The following is a 25,611-nucleotide window of genomic DNA, read 5'->3' on the forward strand; positions in this document are numbered from 1 at the left end:
CACATTCGTGCAAAAGGAGTTACCCTTCCTGGGATATATAGTTTCCCAAAATGGCCTTCGTGTGGACCCTGAGAAGCTGAAGGCGATATAGGACTGGCCTCGGCCAGTGGAGCTCAGGGCTCTACAAAGATTCCTTGGTATCACAAATTATGAACAGCAATCTATATGTAATTAGTCCACTTTAGCAGCCACTTTCACATCGCTTACTGAGAAGGGCGCAGATACAAGGAATCGATTGGACTTGGTGAACCAAGCCTTCGAACAACTCAAGCTGGCTTCTTAGGAGCTTCCTGGTTGCAACACCCAGATCCTTAAAGGCAGAGAAGATCAAGCATCTGGATGCTCTCTTCCAGTCTTTTGAGGTCATCAGTTCTCAAGAACCACCTTGTCAGATTATTGATCCAGCCCAAATTGTAGCGGCCGCTGTGACCACTGTACCACCCGGCAAGACAGTCATTCACAAGCGACTTAGAGGAAAAAGTTCTCCAGTAGGCATATGACTTCCGCCTAGCCGGCCTCCCCGGTGTCAAGAAGACTTTGGAATTGCTCACTCACCACTACTAGTGGCCTTACATATCTCAGGACATCTGCCAATAAGTTGAATCCTGCCCTAACTCACAGTCAATAAACTTTCTTATGTCCGTCCCTGGGATCTGTTATAGCCAATGCCAGTCCCTGACAAACCCTAGACTCATGCCATGGATTTCATTACCGACCTTCCTCTCTCCAGCAGCTGTATGGTTATCTGATTTGTGACGGACTGGTTCTCAAAAATGGCCCACTTTGTGCCTCTTGCTGGACTATCATCGACTCCAGAGTTGACCCACCTCTTTTTTCACCAAGTGTTCTGCCTCCATGGCCTACTGGAGCACATAGTCTCAGACTGTGGAGTCCAGTTCACTACCAGGTTTTTAGTTCTCCATAGGCAAGCTGATAGGACTAATCAAATTCTCAAAGCATTTCTAAGGGCACACCTCAGTAACCGACAAGACAACTGGGCCTCATTACTGCCATGGGCTGAATTTTGCTGCAGTAAACAAGCTGGTGAATCCACAGGTTCATCACTGTTTTACATAGTCTATTGTCAGCACCTGAGAATTCCACTCTCGGTGCCCCTGTCTGTTACTTGACTGCCAGCCAACTCTCTTGCCCAAGACCTCGATGAGCTTTGGCAGAAGACCAGGCAGCATCTTGTCTCTGCTGCAGAGAGGTACAAAAAACATGCTAATAAGAAATGCCATCTGGCGCTGCACTTCAAACTGGGTGAGAAGGAGTGGCTCTAAACACGGAATCTCCTTCTAAAGATGCCATCCATGAAGTTCTCTCCCAGATTCATCAGACCTTTTTCAATCGTCCGCCAAGAAAGACCAACTACAGTTGCTTCCTACTCTCACATTTCCTTATTGAAGCCATTACTGCTGTCCTGGCTTCGGTACCTAAACCCACTGAAGCAATTTCCGAGATGGACACCAAATATGAGGTACAGGCAATTCTGAATTCTAAATGCATCCAGGGAAGCTCTTCTATCTCCTTTCATGGAAGGGCTTTGGACCTGAGGAGAACACCTGGGAACTTGCTTCATAAGTCCAAGCCCCCGTCTGACTGCAGATTTTCACCAACTCTTTCCCCACTAGCCCAGACTCAAGGGCTTGGGAAAGGGGCTTAGAGGAGGGGGGGCTGTTACGTCCCTTACCTTAAGACACTCCCTACAAGGCTTCCTGCAGCATGCTGCATCCTAGGGCTTGGTTGAAAACACCTATGTGTCCTATAGCACTTTTATAGACTATGCAGCCAGCATTACCTGTGGACACTGACTGATGAAGTCACCCCAGCTCTGGAAGCTCAGTTCCACCACCCAGCACCTGAGCAACAGGTCCCCTGCAGTGCTTGCAATGTGTGTTGCTTGTCCTCCCAGTGCCTTGTTCCCTCTTGTCCTGCATTAGTCCTGTTCCAGCTTGCCCTGCCTTTTGTCTCGTTCTTGTTTCTTTGGTCTCTGCCTTGTTCCAGCCCTTCCAGCCTTCACCTTGTTCCGGCCCCTCCTCCCTTGCTGTATTCCTGTTCCTGTATGCCCTCGAGAGTGCTTTCTTGTGCCGACCATAGCCTGGATATTGATGCCGCCTGATTTCTGCCTGCCCTAACCATTGCCTGGATACTGATGCTACCTGATCTTTGCCTGCCCCAACCATTACATGGACCACGACTCTCACTACTTGCTCTTTTCTGAACTCTTGCCTAAGTTCTGACGGTCTCAGAACCCAAGGGCTCAACCTGTGGAGGAAGAGGCGGGTACAGGTGAAGCCTAAGACTTTGTCTCAGTCAGAGTGAGTCTGCCTGCTTTCAGTGTGGGCCTAGAAGGTTCGTCTGCTAGGCTATGTCAAGGGCTCCACACTCTGTGACAGAAAGATTTAAGAAGAAAGAGAGAACTAATAAAACGCCAGAAAATCATCAAGGGGAAGAGACTGTCTTCAGCTACAGAATATGGGATAAGCTTTCTTAAAGCAAACCTTACAAATTACAAGAAAAGCCATACTGATGATACCATTGTTGTCTTCTGATTGTGACAAAAGTTTCAATTGGAAAGCAAATGTATTTATTTATTTAATTTATTTATTTAGTGAGGTTTATATACCGTCATTTGGAACAATTCCTTCACAACGGTTCACATGGCACAATATAAATTAATAACGTACAAACAATAAAATTAGTTCAAGTGCCAAACATCAAGATAAAAACAAAACAACAAAATTACGTTCCATCCATAAAACTAATAAACATTTTTTATGTTTGAAATGAATGGAGGTGACCTAAGTAATGAATTTTAATGGATCAAAATAAAAATTTTGCCTCTGCTCATGCATACCCTCTAACTCAATTTCCCTGCTATGTCCCCTGCCTATCTCTAACTCTCATGCTCCCTTTTCTCCATTAACTTTCCTTTTCTCTCTCTCCTCCCTTCCTCTCACTCACTGTCATGCTAATTCTTCCTCTCTTCATCCATTCTCTCACTGGGGATCATGGATCACCCTCTTCCCCTGAGTCTTGATGTTAAAACATGACCCAGAAACTAGAGCAGCACAGCTATCAGTTCCATCACATTTTGCCTGTGCCAATATGGAACAGGCTAAGATATGTGACTTTTTGTTGTAAGCATTGGCTTCTCTCTACCCTGTGGCATACGCTTCCTGTTTAGAGAGGAAACTTGTAGGAAGGAGGCAGACCAGGGTGGTTGCTCTCTGCATACTCCTGTATGCATGTCTCTGTTCTGCTGCTACACAGAAAATACATGAAGCTGACAGGACTCACTTCCTCAAGCTATTACCAGAAGTACTGGTTTTGTAGATGGGAAGGGTCACAGACTAGGCCTGGAGTCTCATGGGACATACAAGAGACCCAGTTTGCGGGCTTTGAGACTCAGACTATTGCCTTGATTGACTTCCCTGCTAAAGGTAGCTCTGCCTAAGAGGGGAGTCACATTGCTATTTATTTATTTGATTTATATTTTGCTTTTTGGCATTTCAAAGTAGATTACTTTGAGGTACTGAAAGTATTTCCCTATCCCAAGAGGGCTCACAATCTAAGGGCCAGATTTTAGTATCTACGCCTGATTTTATAACATGCGCGCGCAGCCGCACGCATGTTATAAAATCCGGGGTTGGCGTGCGCAAGGGGGTGCACGCCAAGCCCTAGGGGAGCCCCGATGGCTTTCCCTGTTCCCTCCAAGGCTGCTCCGAAATCGGAGCAGCCTTGGAGGGAACTTTCCTTCCGCCCCCCCCCCCCCCCCCACCTTCTCCGCCCCCCAGCCCTATCTAACCCCCCAACCTTTATTTTGGAAGTTGCGCCGGCCTCTGGGCAGGCGCAACTGGGGGATCGCGCGCCGGCCAAGTGCTGGCGCGCGATCCCCCAGCACGGCTGCTGTGCCGAAGGCCTCGGTCCCACCCCTCCCCGCCTCTTTCACAAAGCCCCGGGACGTAGCTGGGGCTTGCGCACGTTGCCGGGCCTATGCAAAATAGGCTCGATGCGCGTAGGGCTTTTAAAATCTGCCCCTAAGTTTATAGACGAAGCAATTGAGGGTAGAATGACTTGCCCAAGGTCACAAGGAGAATCATTGGGATTTGAACCCTGGCTTTCCTAGTTCATAGCCTGCTGCTCTAACTACTAGTCCACTTCTTCACTCCACTACTATTAGGAAAGACAAGCTTAGAGGGTCAATTGACCTCCCTGCCTATCCCTTGCATTTCTTTGTCTAGATCCAATCTTTCTTAAAATGTATTGTGCGAACTAGCCGAATTGTAATAGTTGTAATGTAATCTCTGATGGAACCCATGCAAACACTTTGGGGCAGATTTTCAAAGGGGCACGCACGTAGCATACGCGCGTAACCCCCGAAAAGCTGCCCCTTCCACTCCCTGCGCGCGCCGAGCCTATGTTGCATAGGCTCGGCAGCGCACGCAAGTCCCGGGGCTTTCCTGGGGACGTGTCGGGGGCATGTTGCGGCGGCGCATCATCTGGGGGCAGGGCCACGGGCGTGGTTCCGGCCGGGGGCGTTTCGGGGGCGTGGCCGAGGACTCCGAAACTGCTCCTGGGCCGGGGAATCGCGCGCCGGCAGCTGGCCGAAGTGCACGAGTTACACCTGCCTCAGGCAGGCATAACTTTTATAATAAAGGTATGGGGGGGTTTAGATAGGGCTGGGGGTTGGTTAGGTAGGGGAAGGAAGGGGAAGGTGGGGGGAGGCGGAAGGAAAGTTCCCTCCAAGGCTGCTCCAATTTCGGAGCAGCCTCGGCGGGAACGGGCAGCACGCACAGGGCTCGGCGCATGCAAGGTGCATAAATGTTCACCCCCTGTGCGCGCCGACCCCGGATTTTAAAAGATACGCACGGCTACTCGCGTATCTATTAAAATCCGGCATACTCTTGTTTGCGCGAAAAAAGTACGCGCGCGCATACTTTTTAAAAATCTGCCCCTTTGCGTACTACCCACGAGGAAGGTCTAAAACGGGTAGATGTGAATCGGTTATTTACTCTTTCAGATAATAGAAAGACTAGGGGGCACTCCATGAAGTTAGCATGTGGCACATTTAAAACTAATCGGAGAAAGTTCTTTTCCACTCAACGCACAATTAAACTCTGGAATTTGTTGCCAAAGGATATGGGTAGTGCAGTTAGTATATCTGTGTTTAAAAAAGGATTGGATAAGATCTTGGAGGAGAAGTCCATTACCTGCTATTAATTAAGTTGACTTAGAAAATAGCCACTGCTATTACTAACAACGGTAACATGGAATAGACTTAGTTTTTGGGTACTTGCCAGGTTCTTGTGGCCTGGATTGGCCACTGCTGGAAACAGGATGGCCTTGATGGACCCAGTATGGCATGTTCTTATATATTTTACAATGTTGTAGGATAGATTTATGCATATTTTATATCATGCATGCACATATGAGTGCATAATATAAAATACATGAGCATGAGTGTACATGTCTATATACATGCATATACAGGCGCATGCACGCGTGCTTTAAAGTTATCTTCTTTCTCAGTGGCACAGTTTCAGGAAGATTATGTGCTGTAATAATATAATAGGCTTCATGGACACCACACATGCCTTTTTCTAAGAACTTGCAATTGAGTTCTCAAGTGCTAATGTTAAAGATATTAGGATGTTGCCTGCCATGCAGCCTCATCCTACTTTGCTGCTTCCTACTATGACACCTCCTCCCAAGCAGAGGACTCTTATGGACTCTACTCTCAGACATCAGAACCAGCTTTTCAGTGACCAACCTGAATCAGACTGTGTGCAGCCTTCTTTTCATTAGGAGTCCTCAGCAGGCTTGGCTTCCAGAACTTGCTAGGCTCCTTCTTTCTGCCTGCACCACATCCAGCACTAGCTCTATTTAGGCCTGCCTTGCCAGAACCTCCTCACTGGTTCATTGAGTTACTCTTAGCTCTTTGTCCTGGCCTCGGTTCCTTGCCTTATGGGCTATGGGCCTTCCTGCCTTGCCTTCTCTTGCCTTGTAGCCTTAGAGCCTTCTTGCTCTCAGCCTTGCCTTGTGACCTTGCCTAGCCCTGTGGCCTTCAGGCCTCTTGCCTAGCTCTGTGGCCTTTTGGCCTTCTGTGTTATCTGTCTGTCCTTGTCTGTGTCTTGTCCTGTCCTAGCTTCATCCTGCCTTCATATCCATCCCTTACATCCAGCCCTGTACTTCCCTGGCATTCAATCTTGGTCTCCAGTCCTTTCTTGGCTCAGCCTCTATTTTGTTCTTGCCTCAGCTGCCAGTCCAATCTTTCCGCAACCTATAGTCCATCCTTACCTGTTTCAGTTAAGTCCTGTTGGCCTCCAGAACCCAAAGGCCCAACCTGCAGGGAAGGAGGCTGGCTAGGCTGAAGACCAACCCAGCTTTAGCCATGATATTCAGCCAACATACCCTACTGGCCCCCAGCACCCTGCAGAGGGGGGATGGGGGGGCCCTGGATAAGCAGAAGATAGATTCAGCTTCTGCCTTGTGGTCCAGCCCTGCTCCTGAGAGAGCATCCCTACGCCCCAGTCGCTATAACAAAAGGTGGAAGACTTGTAACCTTTTCTGCTTGTTTCCTTTGCCTTCCAATGCATTGTGGGTTTTTTAATTGCAGCCTTTGCTGAAATTTATTTGACACCTTTTTCAAGGTTCACTTGACAGACAGATATAGTGAGGGTTTAACTCCATAGCAAGCATTTGCTTGTTGTTCAGCCTGTTTTCTTCCTTGTTTCTAGGGAACTCTGATGTGGCAAGCCATACTTGAAATGGGACAAAAGCTGCAGTGGAGTGGCCAATTTGGGTTATGCAGCTTGAGGTGACAACCCTAAAATTATAGAACTGGCTTAAAATCAGGCTACACACATAGCTGAGCTATAAGAAATGAGGAAAGCAAAATTTATAAATTTGTGATTTTTATTGCTGTTTGCTTTGAGTGACTAGTGCGTTAGGGAAGTGGTCTAGAAACTTTTTTAAAGAAATAAAATATTTAAATCTCATAAATGCAAATTAATATTGGAATTCTGAAATAAATGTGTGTAATATTTCAGGAAAAAATTAAATTTCACATGGACTTGCTAAGAAAACAGCTGGATGAAATTTTGATATATAAATCCAGTGAACAGATGAAAGCTGAACTGCTGAAGGTAGGTGTCTATGTCTTTCTCATAGCAGGATTCTGTAGGACTGGTGAGGTCAACCTTCAAAGGGTTTGTCCAGTGAAGTTCTAGTCTTAGCTGGACAAATCTAGGGTTTAAATAAGTCCCCCCTCTTAACAGGTTACGTTTTTTAGCAGGGTTAATCATTACCTAACTAATACTTAGCTGGATAAAAAAAGAGGCAGTGTTGGGGTTTTCTAGGAGCAAGACGTAAACTTAGCCTGGAATATCAGTGCTGTTGAGCTAAGGGTAGCTTGATCAAAACAAGCCTAAAGTTATCTGCATACTTATACATGGATAGCTTTAACCTTAATTAGCATATTCAACATATAGCCAGTTAAGTGACAAAAAAAGAAACCCCTTGGGTGAGCAGGCTGGGCTCATCCCCCCTCCCTGTAAAATAAATAAATAATAAGATTAGGACAAAGTGCCTGATTTTACTCCCAAATACCCGCAAAAGAATGTCAATAAGTTGTAGGTCATAGTGACCCGAGACTCCCCTTTCCCATCCCAATTTCAAAAACCCAGACCAGCTACAAGCCTCTTCCTAACTGTGCCCACCCATAACCCCTATCGCAACCCTCATATCACACTTACAAGTGGCCCGAAAACTGAAAGGCCAACAAGAGCGTGCTATGATTGTACTGCTCACGGTGGTGTCTGACAGCACCAGCTTATACTATCAGGTTTTCTATCAGAGCTGTACTGGATGCTACTAGGAGTGGCAGCCTTTGAAGTTTTTGTGGGGTTTCACAGGTTTTCAAGTGGGAGTTAGGAGGGGATTTTTTTTTTTTTTAAATAGGTGGAGGGGGCCTCAGGCCCTCAACTTATTCACATTCTTTTGGAGGGGGGCGGTAATAGGAGATCAGACCTACTGGCTCAAAAGGGATTCTTTTGTTTATCACTGAAGCAGTTTATCTGAATAAGCTTAGACCAACTGGCTATATGCAGGATATAGCCAGGCAGATTTAAACATATCTATCTGGGTAAACTTGCCTGGATAACTTTAGCTCGGTATATTCAACGAGACTTGTGGATAAAGGTGAACCGGTAGATGTAGTGTACTTGGATTTTCAGAAGGCGTTTGACAAAGTTCCTCATGAGAGGCTTCTAGGAAAAGTTAAAACTCATGGGATAGTTGGTGATATCCTTTCGTGGATTACAAACTGGCTAAATGACAGGAAACAGAGAGTAGGATTAAACGGACAGTTTTCTCAGTGGAAGGGAGTGGGCAGTGGAGTGCCTCAGGGATCTGTATTGGGACCCTTACTTTTCAATATATTTATAAATGATCTGGAAAGAAATACGACAAGTGAGGTAATCAAATTTGCAGATGATACAAAATTATTCAGAGTAGTTAAATCACAAGCAGATTGTGATAAATTGCAGGAAGATCTTGTGAGACTGGAAAATTGGGCATCGAAATGGCAAATGAAATTTAATGTGGATAAGTGCAAAGTGATGCATATAGGGAAAAATAACCCACGCTATAGTTACACAATGTTATGTTCCATATTAGGTTTTACCACTCAAGAAAGAGATCTAGGCGTCATAGTGAATAACACATTGAAATTGTCGGTTGAGTGTGCTGCGGCAGTCAAAAAAGCAAACAGAATGTTGGGAATTATTAGAAAGGGAATGGTGAATAAAACGGAAAATGTCATAATGCCTCTGTATCGCTCCATGGTGAGACCGCACCTTGAATACTGTGTACAATTCTGGTCGACGCATCTAAAAAAAGATATAATTGTGATGGAGAAGGTACAGAGAAGGGCAACCAAAATGATAAGGGGAATGGAACAACTCCCCTATGATGAAAGACTATAGAGGGTAGGACTTTTCAGCTTGGAGAAGAGACGGCTGAGGGGGGATATGATAGAGGTGTTTAAAATCATGAGAGGTCTAGAACGGGTAGATGTGAATCGGTTATTTACTCTTTCAGATAATAGAAAGACGAGGGGGCACTCCATGAAGTTAGCATGTGGCACATTTAAAACTAATCGGAGAAAGTTCTTTTTCACTCAGCGCACAATTACACTCTGGAATTTGTTGCCAGAGAATGTGGTTAGTGCAGTTAATATAGCTGTGTTTAAAAAAGGACTGGATAAGTTCTTGGAGGAGAAGTCATTACCTGCTATTAATTAAGTTGACTTAGAAAATAGCCACTGCTATTACTAGCAACGGTAACATGAAATAGACTTAGTTTTTGGGTACTTGCCAAGTTCTTGTGGCCTGGATTGGCCACTGTTGGAAACTGGATGCTGGGCTTGATGGACCCTTGGTCTGACCCAGTGTGGCATGTTCTTATGTTCTTATGTTGTCCCGCTGAATATTTGTGATATAATATCCAGCTAAAAATAGCCAGATAATTTGACTTCTCCCCAGTTTAATGAATATGGATTTCATTGTTCCTATCACTACATAAATGCCCTGAAAATATTAATACTATTGGATATTCATTGTTGCATAGGCCATGTAAAGTGTTTCACGACTTCTTATTGGTTAAGGACTGTCACACTATGAATCAGTATATTTCTATTCACTTCTTTGATATCAAGGATACTTAAGTCTTAATGAATTTCAGCCTTTGAAATTGCAGGATAAAAATTTTATTTTTAAGATGACTCCTTTGAAGTAAAAGATAAGTTAATCTGTGTTTGTGATGTAATAATATTTTGTTTGTAATTTCGGATTGGGTGAAACCTGGGAGTCGCCCCCCAGGAAAAGGTATCATTTTTTTGACAGCGGCCAAAAAAGCAAATAGAATGCTATGGATTATTATGAAAGGAATTGGGACTAAAACAGAGATTATAATAATGCCCATGTATCACTCCATGTTGTGACTTCACTTTGAGTATTGTGTGCAGTTCTTGTCACTGCATCTCGCAATGAGGACGAGTATTCCAGGGCTGCTGCCTAGGAGGGAAGGGTTAGGTTGGCCATCATAGTTGGTGATTTGATTATTAGGAATGTAGATAGCTGGGTGGCTGGTGGACATGAGCATTGCTTAGTAACCTGACTGCCTGGTGTGAAAATTGTGGTCCTCATGTATCACCTAGATTGGATTTTATTCATTGCTGGGGAGGTGCTGTCTGTCATAGTACATGTGGGCACCAACGACTTTGGACAGTTTGGGAGGGAGTTTCTGGAAGCCAAATTTAGGCTTTTAGGTAGAAAGTTAAAATCCAGAACCTCCAGGGTAGCATTCTCTGAAATGCTCCCTGTTCCATGCTCAGGACCCCAGAGAAAGGAAAAACACTAGAGTTTTGAAACACTAGAGTTTCAATGAGATATAGTGCAGGGAAGAGGGATTTAGTTTTGTAAGGACCTAGGCAACCTTTTGGGGAAGGGGGAGTCTTTTCTGAAAGGATGGGCTCTACCTTAACCAGGGTGGATCCAGGCTGCTGGCATTAGCCTTTAAAAAGGAGATAGAGGAGTTTTTAAACTAAACAAAGAGGAAAGCCAACAGTTGCTCAGCAGCTCATGGTTCGAATGGAAGTATTTTCAAAAAATACTAATGAAACAGGAGAGAAAGGGTTCCAGTAAAAAAATTAGTCCATGTGTCCTGAGTTAGAAGATTCTAAATTATCCCTGTCAACTGAAAAACAGATAGTTGATACAAACAAAAAACACACTTTGAAATGTCTGTATGCCAGGACCAGAAACTTTAAGAAAGGAGAGTTAGACTGTATAGTACTAAATGAAGAGGTAGACATAATTGGCATCTTAGAGACCTGGTGAAAGGAGGATAACCAATGGGATAGTGCTGTACCTGGGTATATATTGCAATGATTGGTTGGATAGACTTGGTGGGGGGAGGGGCACTTTATGTTCAGGATGGCATAGAGTCCAATAGGATAAAGATATTGAAGGAGACTAAATGCACAATAGAATCTTTATGGGTAGAAATCCAGTGTGTGGTGGGGAAGAGTATATAGCGATAGGGGTATTCTACCAACTACCTAGCCAAAAGGATCAGTCGGACAATGAAATGCTAAGAGAAATTAGGGACGTGAATAAATTTGGCAGTGCAGTAATAACGGGAAATTTCATTTACCCCAGTATTGACTGGGTAAATTTAATATCTGGATATGCTAGAGAGGTCAAGTTCCTGGATGGAATAAATGTCTGCTTCACGGAGCAATTGTTTCAGGAACCGAAGAGAGGGGGAACATTTTAGATCTAATTCTTAGAGGAATGCAGGATTTGGTTTGAGAGGTAAGGGGGTGGACCACTCGGCAAAAATGATCATAGTATGATCAAATTGGACTTAAAGACTGGAAGGGGACCTTAAGTAAATCTACGGCTCTAGCATTAAACCTTTAAAAAGGAGACTCTAATAAAGTGAGGACAAGAGATCAAAACTGAAAGGTGCAGCTACAAAAGTTAAGAGTATACAGGGGTAGATTTTATAAATTTATGCGCACGTGTACTTTTGTTCGTGCACCAGGCGCGAACAAAAGTATGCTGGATTTTATAAGATATGCACGTAGCCGCGCGTATCTTATAAAATCTGGGGTCGGCGCGCGCTGCCTGTTTCCTCCGCCTCCCCTCACCTTCCCCTCTCTTCCCCTACCTAACCCACCCCCCCAGCCCTATCTAAACCCCCCCCACCTTTGTTGGCAGATTTACGCCTGCCAAAAGCAGGCGTAAATCTGCGCGCGCCAGCAGCCTGCTGGCGCGCCATCACCCAACCCGGGGGCTGGTCCGGAGGCCTCGGCCATGCCCTCGGGCTGGCGCCACGCCCCCGGTCCCGCCCCAAACTGCCCCCTGACCTCGGACATGCCCCTTTTACGAAGCCCCGGGATTTACGTGCGTCCCGGGGCTATGCGTGCGCCGGCGGCCTATGCAAAATAGGCCCGCCGGCACGTGAGTGCCATGCGTGCGTAAATCCGGCCGGATTTACGCGCGCAGGGCTTTTAAAATCCGGCCCATTATGTGGGGTAGATTTTTAAAAAGTACGCCTGCGCATACTTTTGTTCGCGCACCAGGCGAAAACAAGAGTACGCCGGATTTTAATAGATACGTGCGTAGCCGTGCGTATACTTTAAAATCTGGGGTTGGCGCGCGCAAGGCTGTGCAAAATCGGCAGCCTGCGCACGCCGAGCCGCGCAGCCTGCCTCCGTTCCCTCTGAGGCCGCTCCGAATCGGAGTGGCCTCGGAGGAAACTTTCCTTCCACCCCCCCGCACCTTCCCCTCCCTTCCCCTACCTAACCCACCCCCCCAGCCCTATCTAAACCCTCCCCACATTTGTTTGACAAGTTATGCCTGCCCGAGGCAGGCGTAACTCGTGCGCGCCGGCCGCACGATTCCCCGGCCTGGGAGCAGTTTCGGAGGCCTTGGCCATGCCCCCGAAACGCCCCCGGGCCAGAACCACGCCCACAGCCCCGCCCCGAATGACACACTGCCGCGGCACACCCCCGACACGCCCCCCCAGGAAAGCCCCAGGACTTACACGCGTCCCGGGGCTTGGGCTCGGCACGCGCAGGGGGAACTTGGGGCAGGTTTTCTGGGGGTCCGCGCATATCTTACGCGCGTACCCCTTTGAAAATCTGCCCCAAAGTGTAGACATTGTTTAAAAAATACCATCTTATAAGCCCAATCAAGATGGAATCCATAAATTAAAAAAGTTGAAGGCCAAACGACTGCCAACATGATTAACAGCTGATATGAAAGAGGCTATTTTAACCTCTTTCACTTTGCCTTTTTGCCAATGTTACCAAAATCTGTAACAGAATGGACATCCAGGAAGGAGTGGAAAACATGAGGAATGATCTAAGGTCTGGCAGCTAAGATATAATGCTAAAAAATGCAGAGTAATGCATTTAGGAGGCAAAAATAAAAAAAGGAAAATGTACAGTATTGGAGGTGAAATTCTTCCAAGCTCAAAGGAAGACTGGGATCTGGGGGTAATTGTATCTGATGATCTTAAGGTGACCAAGCAGGTGGATAAAGCGACGGTAAAAGCCAGAAAGATATTTGACTGCATAAGGATAGGAATGGTCAGCAGATAAAGAGAGGTGATATTGCCCCTGTTTAGGTCCCTGTTGTGACCTCATTTGGAATACAGTATACAGTTCTAGAGACTGCACCTTCAAAAGGATATAAACAGGATGGAGTGGGTCCAGAGATCAGTGGTCTTCATTCTAAAGCATATGGAGATAGACTTAAAGATCCAAACACCCTTAGAGCAGGGGTGGGCAAACTACACCCCATGGACCAAATCTGGCCCACCGATAGTGTTTTTTTCTGGCTCTCACTGAATTTAGCCCATTATCCCGGCCCCTTGCAGTGGTATCATCAACAATGGCCTGACATTGCGGGCCTTTGTTGATGATGTCATCCTGTTTGTCAGCAGCTGGTGATAATGTTTCCCTTAGTGTATTTTGGAGAGCACCATGGCCCCAGCATCAGCAATTAAAATAGCAGTGTGCCGGTGGGGCAGGAAGAGGAGCAGCTTCTTGGCTCTTCCGGAATTGGCACGTGCTAACAGCTGACATAGGGAGGTCCTTGTGGCTGCCGGTGGACCTCATCCCACCAGTGGCTGAAAAACAAAGAGAAGCTCGTGCTGCCACTGGGGCACCCCATCCCACTGAGGCCCGTTTGGTGGTAATAGCATCAGCATAAGAATGAGAGAGGCTCTGAGGTTGCCAGCAAAAGAGAGGGTAGCCTGCCTGTGTTAGGATAAGTAAGTGAGTGAACCCTTTGGCCGAGGTGAGAGGTGGAATCATCCACGGGGGAGGAGCCTCACGGGGCCTCACTGTCAGGAGGCGGAGCCTCGGTTGTGGGATGGAAATACAGCAGACTTTAGAGGTGGAGATATAGAGGGTGACCCCCTGGAGGTGGGCCACGGAAAGGCAGCAACCTGCTGACGTCAGTCTTGCTAGAGAAGAGAGTCAAAGGTGGAAGCGGCAGTACCCGAGGAGCGGGGGTGCCACAAGATACAGTCACTGTAACACACTGAATCAGTAGTAGAGGTAGCAAGGAGGTTCCTTGGTGGTAGGGATCCGCAGAGCAGAGGGGAACCCGGATGTGAGTCCTCACGGTAATGGACCGCAGAGCGGGGTACACCGGCGAGGGTTCCCATGTAGCAGTCAAGCAGTGATCCAGAAATAGTACTCACAGCGACAGGAAGTAAGCAGAAGTCCCGTAGAAGGCCTTAGGAGAAGGCAGGCTGGAAACTGGGTGACAGGCCCTCTGAGGAGCGGATAGCCAAGAGACAAGAGAGGCCCCCTAGTAGCGGGTACCCAGCAGTCTCACACCACGGAAGCGATACTGGAACAAACAGTGTAGAAGCTGGAACAACATTAAGTGAACTCGTTGCCAAGTCACCAGCTGTCTGGGCAGGCCGGATTAAATACTAGAGCAGAGTGACGTCATCTGGTGGGGACGCCCCCGAAGTTCCCACCATGACGTGGTTAAAGCCGGTCAGGAAGCTCGCGCCTAAGGAACCCCATGGATAAGATGGCGGTTGGGAGCTTCCATGCTGCTTGGATAGGCCCGGGAACGGAGGCCAGAAGGCCGGTGGTAGCTGGCCGAAGCCGTGAGTTTGCCCAACGGAGCCAGAGTTGTAAAAAAAGAGGTGAGCAATGGCGGCCGCAGCCATCTGTGGCCACGGAGTGTAACAGCCTGGGTGTATGTATAAATGAATGGGAGTCTGCCTGGTGGGGGAATGTGTGTGAGAATAAATGTGAGCCTGCCTGGAGGTCTGTGTGTGTGTGTGAGAGAATGAATGGGAGCCTGCCTTTGCGTCTGTATATGTATGTGAAAATGAATAGGAGCCTGTCTGGGATCTGTGTATGTGAAAATGAATGGGAGCCTGACTGTGTGTGTATGGGAACTTGCGCACGTGTGTGTGTGTGAATGGGAGCTTGCCTGGTGGTATGTGTGTGGGAGGGAGCCAGTGAGAGTGCGTGCATGTGAGAGAGAACATGTCTACGTGGGTGAGGGAGATCATGTGTATGAGTATGGGTGAGAGAAAGAGAGCACATGTGTGTGCAAACAACCCCCCCTTCCTTTCTGCCTTTTATCTAGGACAATCTGAGGGCATCTGGAAATTAAAAGTTTCAGGTATGGAGAGCAGAGAATTTTTTAAAGTCCTTACTAGTTTCAATTATTGGGTATTTGAATTGCTTGTTTTGAAATATTTTCTGGGTGTTTGGAACATTTGTATGAGTTTTTAACTATTTGATGTTATTCTCTTCTGTTTTGAATTATTGTTTTATCGGTATGGTTGCTGCTTTGTTCCTCTAGGGTATAATTGCCTCTGTAACCCCTTCTCCCCGCTCATGGAGCCCCCGGCTCTGATAGGCACCAGTAACATGGCCGTGTTTTAAAAAAAAAAGTTTGTCCACCCCTACCCTAGAGGAAAGGTGAAATAGGGAAGATATGAAAGAGACATTCAAAGGTTACCATGCACAGGAGGTAAGCCTTTTTCAATGTAAAGCAGGCTCTAAAACGAGGGGTCATGAGGGTGAAAGGGGATAGATTCAGGAGTAATCTTTGGAAATATTTCTTTACAGAGAGGGTGGTGGATGCATGGAACAGCCTCCCAGCAGAGGTGGTGGAGACAAAAACAGTATCTGAATTCAAGAAAGCATGGGATAAATACAGGGTATCTCTAAAGAAGTGATGAGATTTATAATGCTAAATTAATTGGACAGATAGACAGACTGGATGGGCCATATGGTCTTTTTCTGCCATCATATTTCTATGTTTCTAAAATAACTTCTTTCGAAAATTGGAAGAAGGATCCATCTGAAGAAAATAAGTAAAAAGCATAAGCATCAGCAACTTAAATGTAAAACTTTGATAAGACAGGCTAAGAAAGAATTTGAAAGGAAGCTGGCCATAGAGGCAAAAACTCATAATAAAACCTTTTAAAATCTATCCAAAGCAGGAAGCCTGTGAGGAAGTTGCTTTTTATAGCTAGTTAGATGATAGAGGGATTAAAGGGGAATTTAGGGAAGATAATGCCATTGTGGAAAGACTAAATAAATTATTTGCTTTGGTGTTTACTGATGAATATGTCGGGGAGATACTCATTCAGGAGACGGTTTTCAAGGGTGGTGATTCAGGTGAACTGAACCAAATCAGAGTGAACCTGGAAGATGCAGACTGAAAGATGCAGAGTGAACCTGGAAGATGCAGACTGAAAAACTGAACAGTAGCAAATCATCCAGGCCAGATGGTATACACCTCGGAGTTCTGAAAGAACTAAAAAATGAAATTTCAGATATATTACTAGTCATTTGTAACCTATCAGTAAAATCATCATTGTACATGGAGGATGGCCGGTGTAACTCTATTACTTAAAAAGGGCTCTGGGGTATTCTGAGAAACTGTAGATCAATGAACCTGACTTCAGTGCCAGGAAAAATTGTGGAAACCTTTAAAGAACAAATCACAGAACATATGGTTTAGTGGGACAAATCCAGAATGGAATTATAAAAGGTAAGTCTTGCCTCACAAATCTGCTAAATATTTTTGAATGGCTTAATAAACGTGGATAAAGGTGAGCCGGTAGATTGTGCGCTTGGATTTTTGGAAGGCATTTGACAAAGTCCCCCATGAGAGACTCCTAAGAAAATTAAAAAGTCATGCGATAGGAGACATTGTCCTTTAGTGGACTGCTAACTGATTAAAAGACAGGAGGCAGAAAGTAGGATTAAATAGTCAGTTTTCTCAGTAGAGAGAGGTAAATAGTGCAGTGCCTCAGAGATCTGTACTGTATCTGATGCTTTTTATTATACTTATAAAATATCTGGAAAAAGGAACAGTGAGTGAAGTGATCAAATTTGTAAATGATACAAAATTATTCAGAGTTGTTGAGCCAGAAGTGGATTGTGATAAATTGATTGAAGACCTTGTGAGCTTGGAATACTGGGGCATCTAAATAGCAGATGACGTTTAATGTGGACAAGTGCAAGGTGATGCACATAGGGAAATGTAAGCCACACAGTAGTTATATGATGTTGGGTACCATATTAGGAGTTACACACAGGAAAAAGATCTAGGCATCTTAGTGGAAAATACATTGAAATCGTCGGTTCAGTGTGCTGCGGCAGTCAAAAAAGCAAACAATGGTAGGACTTGTTAGGAAGGGGATGGTGAATAAAATAGAAAATGTAACAATACCTCTGTATCACTGCATGGTGAGACCTTACCTTGAGTACTGTGTGCAATTCTGGTTGCTACATCTCAAAAAAGATATAGAGAAGGGCGACCAAAATAATAAAGGGGATGGAACTGCGCAGCCATGCCACTGAATATCCTGGCAAAATTAGCCAGATATGTTAATCTGGCTAACTTTCCTAGCCAGATAACCTTTGAATTAGCTAAAGAGGTTGGGTGTTCAGCTTCGAGAAGAGAAAGCTGAGGGAGGATATGATAGAGGTCTGTAAAATCATGAGAATGGGTAAATGGGGATAGGTTATTTATTCTGTCAGATAATACAAAGACTAGAGATGTGCGAAGCCCGAACCTTTTGGTTCGAGCTTCGTTTTCGGCCCGCCACAGGAAATTTTGTATTTCCCGCGGTTCGAGTCTTTTAAATTCGGGGGGACGCGAATTTCGGATTAGTGCACACTAAAACATTTTTACGTTAGCGCGCGCTAATCCTGTTAGTGTGCACTAAACCTGAAAACGAATTTTTCCTGAAATTTTGGGAAAAACTCATTTGGGTTTCGGGCTCCCCTAATTCATCCTGGACGAATGCACATCCCTAACAAAGACTAGCATTCCATGACGTTTGAAAGTAGCACATTTAAAACAAATCGTAGAAAATTATTTTTCACACCGGTGCAGAAATAGGCCCTTTAATTCATTGCCAGAGGATGTGGTTCATATAGTAATTATAGCAGAAAAAGACCAAATGGTCCATCCAGTTTGCCCTCACATTTCTTATGGTAGTAACTGCTGCTCCGTGCAGGTTACCCCCCAAGTTTCTGTTAAAGGAAGTAACTGCGGGTCCGTGTAGGTTACTCCCAAGCCTTATGTTAAGAGTACTAATATTAATAATCAAAACCAAGAATTGTCAAACCCATAACAAAATTACTGCTAGCAACATTTTTACCAGGTTAGCAGCATTCCTGATAATTCAAGGCAGTTTGCATAATTGGATTTAAAAAAAGGTGTGGATTAGTTCCTGGATGAGAAGTCCATAAACTGCTATTAACAAGTTGACTTAGGGAATAGCCACTACTTATTATTGAAATTAGTAGCATGGGATTTATTTACTCTTTGGGTACTTGCCATGTACTTGTATTCTAGATTGGCCACTGTTGGAAACAAGATGCTGGTCTTGATTGATCCTTGGTCTGACCCATTATGGCAATTTTGTATGTTCTTATATAAAAAAGATATGGCGGAATTAGAAAAAGTATAAAGAAGGACTTCCAAAATGATAAAAGGGATGGAACTATTCCTCTATGAGGAAAGGCTAAAGAGGTTAGGGTTCTTCAGCTTGGAGAAGATACAGCTGAGGGGAAATATGATAGAAGTCTATAAAATAATGAATGGAGTAGAACAGGTAAATGTGAATTGGTTGTTTACTCTTTCAAAAAGTACAAACACTAGGGGACATGCAATGAAATTAGTAATACATTTAAAATAAATAGAAAATATTTTTGTACTTAATGCATAATTAAACTCTAGAATTTGTTTCCGGAGGATGTAGTAAAAGCTGTTAGTGTAGCTGAGTTTAAAAACAGTTTGGTCAAGTTCTTGGAAGAAAAGTCCACAAACCATTATTAAGGTGGACTTGAGGAAAATCCATTGTTTATCCCTGGTATAAGCAGCATGGAATCTATTGATTTTTGTAATCCTGCCAGGTACTTATGACCTGTTTTGGCTACTTTTAGAAACAGGATATTGGGCTTGATGGACTTTTGTTCTGATCCAGTATGACAAATCTTATATCATAAAATTCAGTAGGATACTGGTAGGAAAAGAGATGTCTTCAGACACTTCAGGACCTAAATCTATAGCTATGTGCAATAAAACCAATACAGTGTCACTAATATATTGTTACTTTGATTAATCTAGAGGGAGACAGATATCAAGAAACAGAAGATTATGTCTGAATTTCAGGAACTGCACCAGTTTCTGAATGAGGAGCAGCAGATCCTTCTTTCAAGACTGGAAGAGGAAGAGAAGGAATTTCTACAGAGAACTGGGGAAAGGATGATACAGCTAGAAGCACAAAGGTCATCCCTCATTAAACTGATTTCAGAGATAGAGAAAAAGTGTCAGCAGTCGGCTATTGAGTTACTGAAGGTGAGACTGTATTATTAATCCGGGGAATCCATTATACAGGGCTCGATACCCAGTGTCACTTAGCCGGATAACTTGAAACTTATCGCTAAGTTGTGACGTTTCAATATTCAGCCGCGTACAGCAGCCACCACCTAGCCAGATAACTATTTATCCAGCTACAGTTAAGTGATGGGCAGAACAGGGACATTCTGGAGATTTGCTACTGGCTTAGCCAGATAAGTGTTAATATTGATTGATTGATTAAATAAATTCATAAAGGCAGGCAGGCTCTGGGGGTTAATGGTAGTAGAACACATGACAACTTTCCAGAGAGAGAAGAGATCTCGGTAGTCAGTAACCAAGTTACTGTAGGTGAGATTGTATTATATAAATCCAGGAAATCCATTACATTGACTATAGGCTCTGGGCTTAATACTAATCTATGACACTATGAAGCCTCATGAGAGGCTTCTACGAAAACTAAAAAGTCATGGGATAGGAGGCGATGTCCTTTCGTGGATTACAAACTGGTTAAAAGACAGGAAACAGAGAGTAAGATTAAATGGTCAATTTTCTCAGTGGAAAAGGGTAAACAGTGGAGTGCCTCAGGGATCTGTACTTGGACCGGGGCTTTTCAATATATATATAAATGATCTGGAAAGGAATACAATGAGTGAGGTTATCAAATTTGCAGACAATACAAAATTATTCAGAGTAGTTAAATCACAAGCAGACTGTGATATATTACAGGAGGACCTTGAAAGACTGGAAGATTGGGCATCCAAATGGCAGATGAAATTTAATATGGACAAGTGCAAGGTCTTGCATAGAGGGAAAAATAACCCTTGCTGTAGTTTCACGATGTTAAGTTCCATATTAGGAGCTACCACCCAGGAAAAAGATCCATCATAGTGGATAATACTTTAACATCGTCGGCTCAGTGTGCTGCAGCAGTCAAAAAAGCAAATAGAATGTTAGGAATTATTAGGAAGGGAATGATTAATAGAATGGAAAATGTCATAATGCCTCTATATCGCTCCATGGTGAGACCGCACCTTGAATACTGTGTACAATTCTGGTCGCCGCATCTCAAAAAAGATATAATTGCGATGGAGAAGGTAGAGAAGGGCTACCAAAATGATAAGGGGAATGGAACAACTCCCCTATGAGGAAAGACTAAAGAGGTTAGGACTTTTCAGCTTGGAGAAGAGATGGCTGAGGGGGGATATGATAGAGGTCTTTAAGATCATGAGAGGTCTTGAACGAGTATATGTGACTCGGTTATTTACACTTTCGAATAATAGAAGGACTAGGGGGCATTCCATGAAGTTAGCAAGTAGCACATTTAAGACTAATCGGAGAAAATTCTTTTTCACTCAACGCACAATAAAGCTCTGGAATTTTTTTGCCAGAGTATGTGGTTAGTGCAGTTAGTGTAGCTGGGTTCAAAAAAGGTTTGGATAAGTTCTTGGAGGAGTCCATTAATGGCTATTAATCAAGTTTACTTAGGGAATAGCCACTGCTATAAATTGCATCAGTAGCATGGGATCTTCTTAGTGTTTGGGTAATTGCCAGGTTCTTGTGGCCTGCTTTTTGGCCTCTGTTGGAAACAGGATGCTGGGCTTGATGGACCCTTGGTCTTACCCAGCATAGCAATTTCTTATGTTCTTATGTTCTTAAGTAGAAATGTCAGTAATGACTGAATTACTGATAGTGACTCTGCATTAAATTCTATCTAGAAATACATTTCTACATGAACGTTTTAAAAAGGGCTACCATTTGACCAGTGCTAACCCCCCTCCCCCCCAAAAAAAAACAACCCCCTAACAATTGGCTATCTCTTCTCTGTAGATATTGCTTTATCAACCTATTTCTAACCTTCCTTCTTTGGCTAAGCTGCTTGAGAAATGGATTTTCCAGCAGATGAAGGACTTCCTAGAGGAACATAATGTTCTTGAGCCATTCCATTGAGTCTTTGCAAGGGCCATGAGCCACTGTTGGTTTCTTTTATTGAATGCTATCCAACCTGATTTGGGTAGTAGGCAGTCCATGTTCTTAGATTTATTTTTTTTTTTTAGATATTTCCGATACTTGAACTATGTGGCTAATATTCCAGAAAAGATAAACTCCTAAATTTAGGGACTTAAGATAGACTTCTTCCTATTTTCAGTAGAAAATTCCCCTAAATTTAGGTTCCTAAAATTTAGCACCATACATTTATGTTTACTATTAATTTTCCTAGATTTAGGCTCCTAAGTTAGGTACATAATGCTGAAAATCAGTGATTAACACCTACTTTTTTTCTTCAACCTAACTTCACCCCTGTAGCAACCCTGAAGTCCATATTCAGTCACTGGCTGGATTGGAAAGTTAATGGGAGATGCATCAAACCAAGATAGTGCTTTAATGCGTGTCCCCACCCTGGTCCCCTCCCCTATTACAATTACCTTCTTTGGTTTTTTTTTATTTTTTTAATTTTAAATTTTCAAATTTCACATTATTACATGGAATAATTTCTCATTAGAACGCAATACATATGCCCAAAAAAGAAAATGTTTCACCTGAGTAAATCAAACAATATACCTTAAATACAATGGGGCAGATTTTCAAAGGGGTACGCGTGTAAGATACGCGCGTAACCCCCGAAAGCCTGCCCCAAGCTGCCCCTGTGCGTGCCGAGCCTATCTTGCATAGGCTCGGCAGCTCGCGCAAGCCCTGGGACACTCGTAAGTCCCGGGGCTTGCAAAAGGGGGCGTTCCGGGGGCGGGGCCGTGGGCGGGGCACCTGCCCGGGGGCATGCCAGTGGCGGGACCAAGGCCTCCGGCACAGCCGCCATGCCAGGGGTTGGAGAGCAGGCGCACGCAAGTTACGGAGGCAGGCGTAACTTCTTCGATAGCGGTTAGGAGGGGGATTTAGGTAGGGCTGGGGGGTGGGTTAGATAGGGGAAGGGAGGGGAAGGTGGGGGGAGGCGGAGGGAATGGAGGCAGGCTGCTCGGCTCGGCGCATGCAGGTTGCACAATTGTGCACCCCCCTGCGCGCGCCGACCCTGGATTTTATAACATGCACGCGGATTGCGCAAACAAATCTATGCCCGTGCGCATGTTATTAAATCTGTCCCAATGAGTTTATGTATCTAAATATAAGAAATTGGTGGCAATAGTAACTTAGAGCGATCTAGAACATAATATCTATAATAAGTAACCGATAGGTACCTAACAGCTTACAACATTCATGTTGATCCCTCTCTGGGGGTACTATGTGAGTGACCAATCAGAAAATCCCTGAGCTGGTCAGGTTCAAAAAACACATAATTATTGTTCATATATTTAGCGCAACATTTACTAGGGTACTTTAAGACATATCGGGTCCCTAAACTTAGGACCCTCTCTCTTATTGTCAGAAATTCTTTTCTACGAATTTGCGTTAATTTCACAACATCCGGAAAAATCAAAATTTGTGCTCCATGAAACAAGGCTGACCTATTTCTTAGAAATAATTTTAATACATTATTTCGATCTGTAATAAAAGCAAATGAAACTAACAGACTTCCTTTCTTTAATTTCTACATCTATAGTCATCTCTAACAACTCAGATATATCCAAAGTATCACTCCCCTGATCTTCTCGGTTATTTTCACTTTCGAATAATAGAAGGACTAGGGGGCATTCCATGAAGTTAGCAAGTAGCACATTTAAGACTAATCGGAGAAAATTCTTTTTCACTCAACGCACAATAAAGCTCTGGAATTTGTTGCCAGAGGATGTGGTTAGTGCAGCTAGTGTAGCTGGGTTCAAAAAAGGTTTGGATAAGTTCTTGGAGGAGAAGTCCATTAATGGCTATTAATCAATTTTACTTAGGGAATAGCCACTGCTATTAATTGCATCAGTAGCATGGGATCTTCTTAGTGTTTGGGTAATTGACAGGTTCTTGTGGCCTGGTTTTGGCCTCTGTTGGAAACAGGATGCTGGGCTTGATTGACCCTTGGTCTGACCCAGCAAGGCAATGTCTTATGTTCTTATCAATTCCCGTGAATAACATAGCTTGCAGTATGGATCTGAAATTCTCTTGGGAGAGTAGAGGTCTCAAATGTCTTAACATCATTAGTTTCGAAAAACCCTCTTTTAATTTTTTTGTAATGTGAAATTTCAAATTTAACTCTGTATCTATAAAAAGGCTAAATTCCTTGGACTGCAGTAAAAAAAAAATGAAAGCATATTAGAGCTTATAAAAGTTAAAAAATACCTGTTATCCTTTATATAAGTGAGTGCTACATGTGGGATGGCATTTACCTGTGAACCTTATGACAATTCAAACCTATTTATTAATCCACAGTATATACGTAACACTATAAAAAGCAAGCCTTTAAATTGTAGTTATCAAAAAATAGGTTTGGTTTCTATGTGCTGAGATGGCTAAGGATCTAGACTGTTTGTGATACAGAAAGCATAATCTAGGTACATTAGATAATGTTTTTTTTCACAATAAATGGATTGTATTGTGATTGCACAGAGGTATGTGTGAGATGTTGTTGAGTGTATAATGGTTGATCTCTGACCTGTGTAACATAACTATTTCCTATCTATTTTTCCCTTTAGGATGTAAAGGATACCCTAAGCAGGTATGACTATTCCAGTTTTCACTTACGCTGTATAAAATAGCAGTCCTTATATCTTACTATGGAAGATTTTTTTTTTCATTACAGAGGAGTCATATGATAGAGACTTTCAAATACCCCCTCCCCCCATAGAAAGGGTTCTGTGAAATGCATATTAGACCATATATGTAATGCTGTCTTTAGATTCTTGGGGTTTCGCATTGATTTTCTTATAGTTCAATAAATGCTTAGAGCCAACAGCTGTGGAGAAGAACTTATTTTGTATTAAATGCTAATTTATGGAGAGAGAGAGACAGAGTGCCACACAAGACACCAGTAGAAAACTCTAATGATTTTACTGATGATAAGGTATCTACCTTATAAATGGGCTCTGACCGACGGCCCGCAAATGCGCAGTAGAGAGCAGCTCTACCGCACATGCACGGGCGAGTATGTCGGTCAGAACGGAGCGTGCCTGAAAACAAAATGGCGCTGGGAGGAGCAGTGGTGGCGGCGCGCATGAGGGAGGGAGGGAGGGACCCCCCTCCCCGGAGATCTTCCGTCTGCGGGTTGTGGATGAGCTGAAAGGGAGGGGATTGAGAGAGGGGAAGTGACTGAAGGGAGGGGGAGGGAGGAGAGAGTGAGGTGAGGGGAGGGAGGAGAGAGGGGAGGGGAGGGAGGAGAGGGTGAGGGGAGGGGAGGGGGAGAGTGAGGGGAGGGGAGAGGGAGGGGAGGGGGGAGGTGAGAGGGAGGGAGACTAGAGAGGGGAGGTGAGAGGGAGGGAGGGAGAATGAGGGGGAGGGAGTGGGAAGGGGAATGAGTGGGCAGGAAATGGACCAAAAAAATTGTTTTAAATGTAGCCCATTGTTACGGGCTTAACGGCTAGTTATATAGAATTTACACTTCTTCATATCTCCAATTCCTAAACCAATAACTGGGTTACACAAATATCAAAATATTTCTATGATTGGGCTTTTATTATAAACAATTCATCTAAATGGTTATCTGTAAATTCACTCTCGCCCTGCATGTAAATACTATCTATAGACCTGCAACTAAGCTACAGTACTAAATGACCTTGGTGTGTTTCTAAACATATCTCTATAATACTGTGGCCTGGTAACTTTTCAGCTTGTATAGCACTTCTAGGTAACTGTTGCGTCCGTCAGTCTTCGACGGCTTCGCCCCGCTTGTTGCACCCCTATCTCAGCTCCTCCCGCTTACCTGGGCAAAATGGCTACCACAGCGTCGTCAAGCCGACTTCTCTGGCGTCCCCGGAATGGCTATGGTGCAGCCGTACGCCATTGTTCCTCCCAGGTATCTGCTAGGGTGCGCGCGCAACCCATGTCTAAGTACGCCCAGTGGCGCGAACCTCGAGGGCGTTCCCTCATCTGACGTCACGCAAATCCAGGTATATCTACTTCTCAAGATTGCTAGCTCATTGAAAATAGAACAAAGGCTCGAATGGTCAAGTACTATTCCTGTCTGCGCTTCTCTGCTGCTTCCCTGCTGCCTGCGGGAAGCTCTCCTTCTGCACTTCAGGGTTTTACTACTAACTTGGGTACCTGCTCCTCGGGGGCCCTTTGTTCTATTTTCAGG

The 25,611-nt window shown here is 44.3% G+C and overlaps 1 protein-coding gene across 1 annotated transcript in view; it reads left to right on the forward strand.

Moving 5' to 3' along the window:
- Nucleotides 1-25,611, forward strand: part of LOC115088727 (E3 ubiquitin-protein ligase TRIM39-like) — a 100,190-nt gene that overhangs the window by 16,950 nt on the left and 57,629 nt on the right. Inside the window, exons 2-4 of the mRNA XM_029596969.1 lie at nt 7,056-7,151; nt 19,209-19,439; nt 24,014-24,036. Coding sequence (XP_029452829.1) covers nt 7,056-7,151; nt 19,209-19,439; nt 24,014-24,036 — 350 coding nt within the window. The remainder of the gene's footprint in view (nt 1-7,055; nt 7,152-19,208; nt 19,440-24,013; nt 24,037-25,611) is intronic.

The sequence above is a fragment of the Rhinatrema bivittatum genome, chromosome 3 (genome assembly GCF_901001135.1).
Source record: "Rhinatrema bivittatum chromosome 3, aRhiBiv1.1, whole genome shotgun sequence".
In the NCBI taxonomy this organism is placed as follows: Eukaryota; Metazoa; Chordata; class Amphibia; order Gymnophiona; family Rhinatrematidae; genus Rhinatrema; species Rhinatrema bivittatum.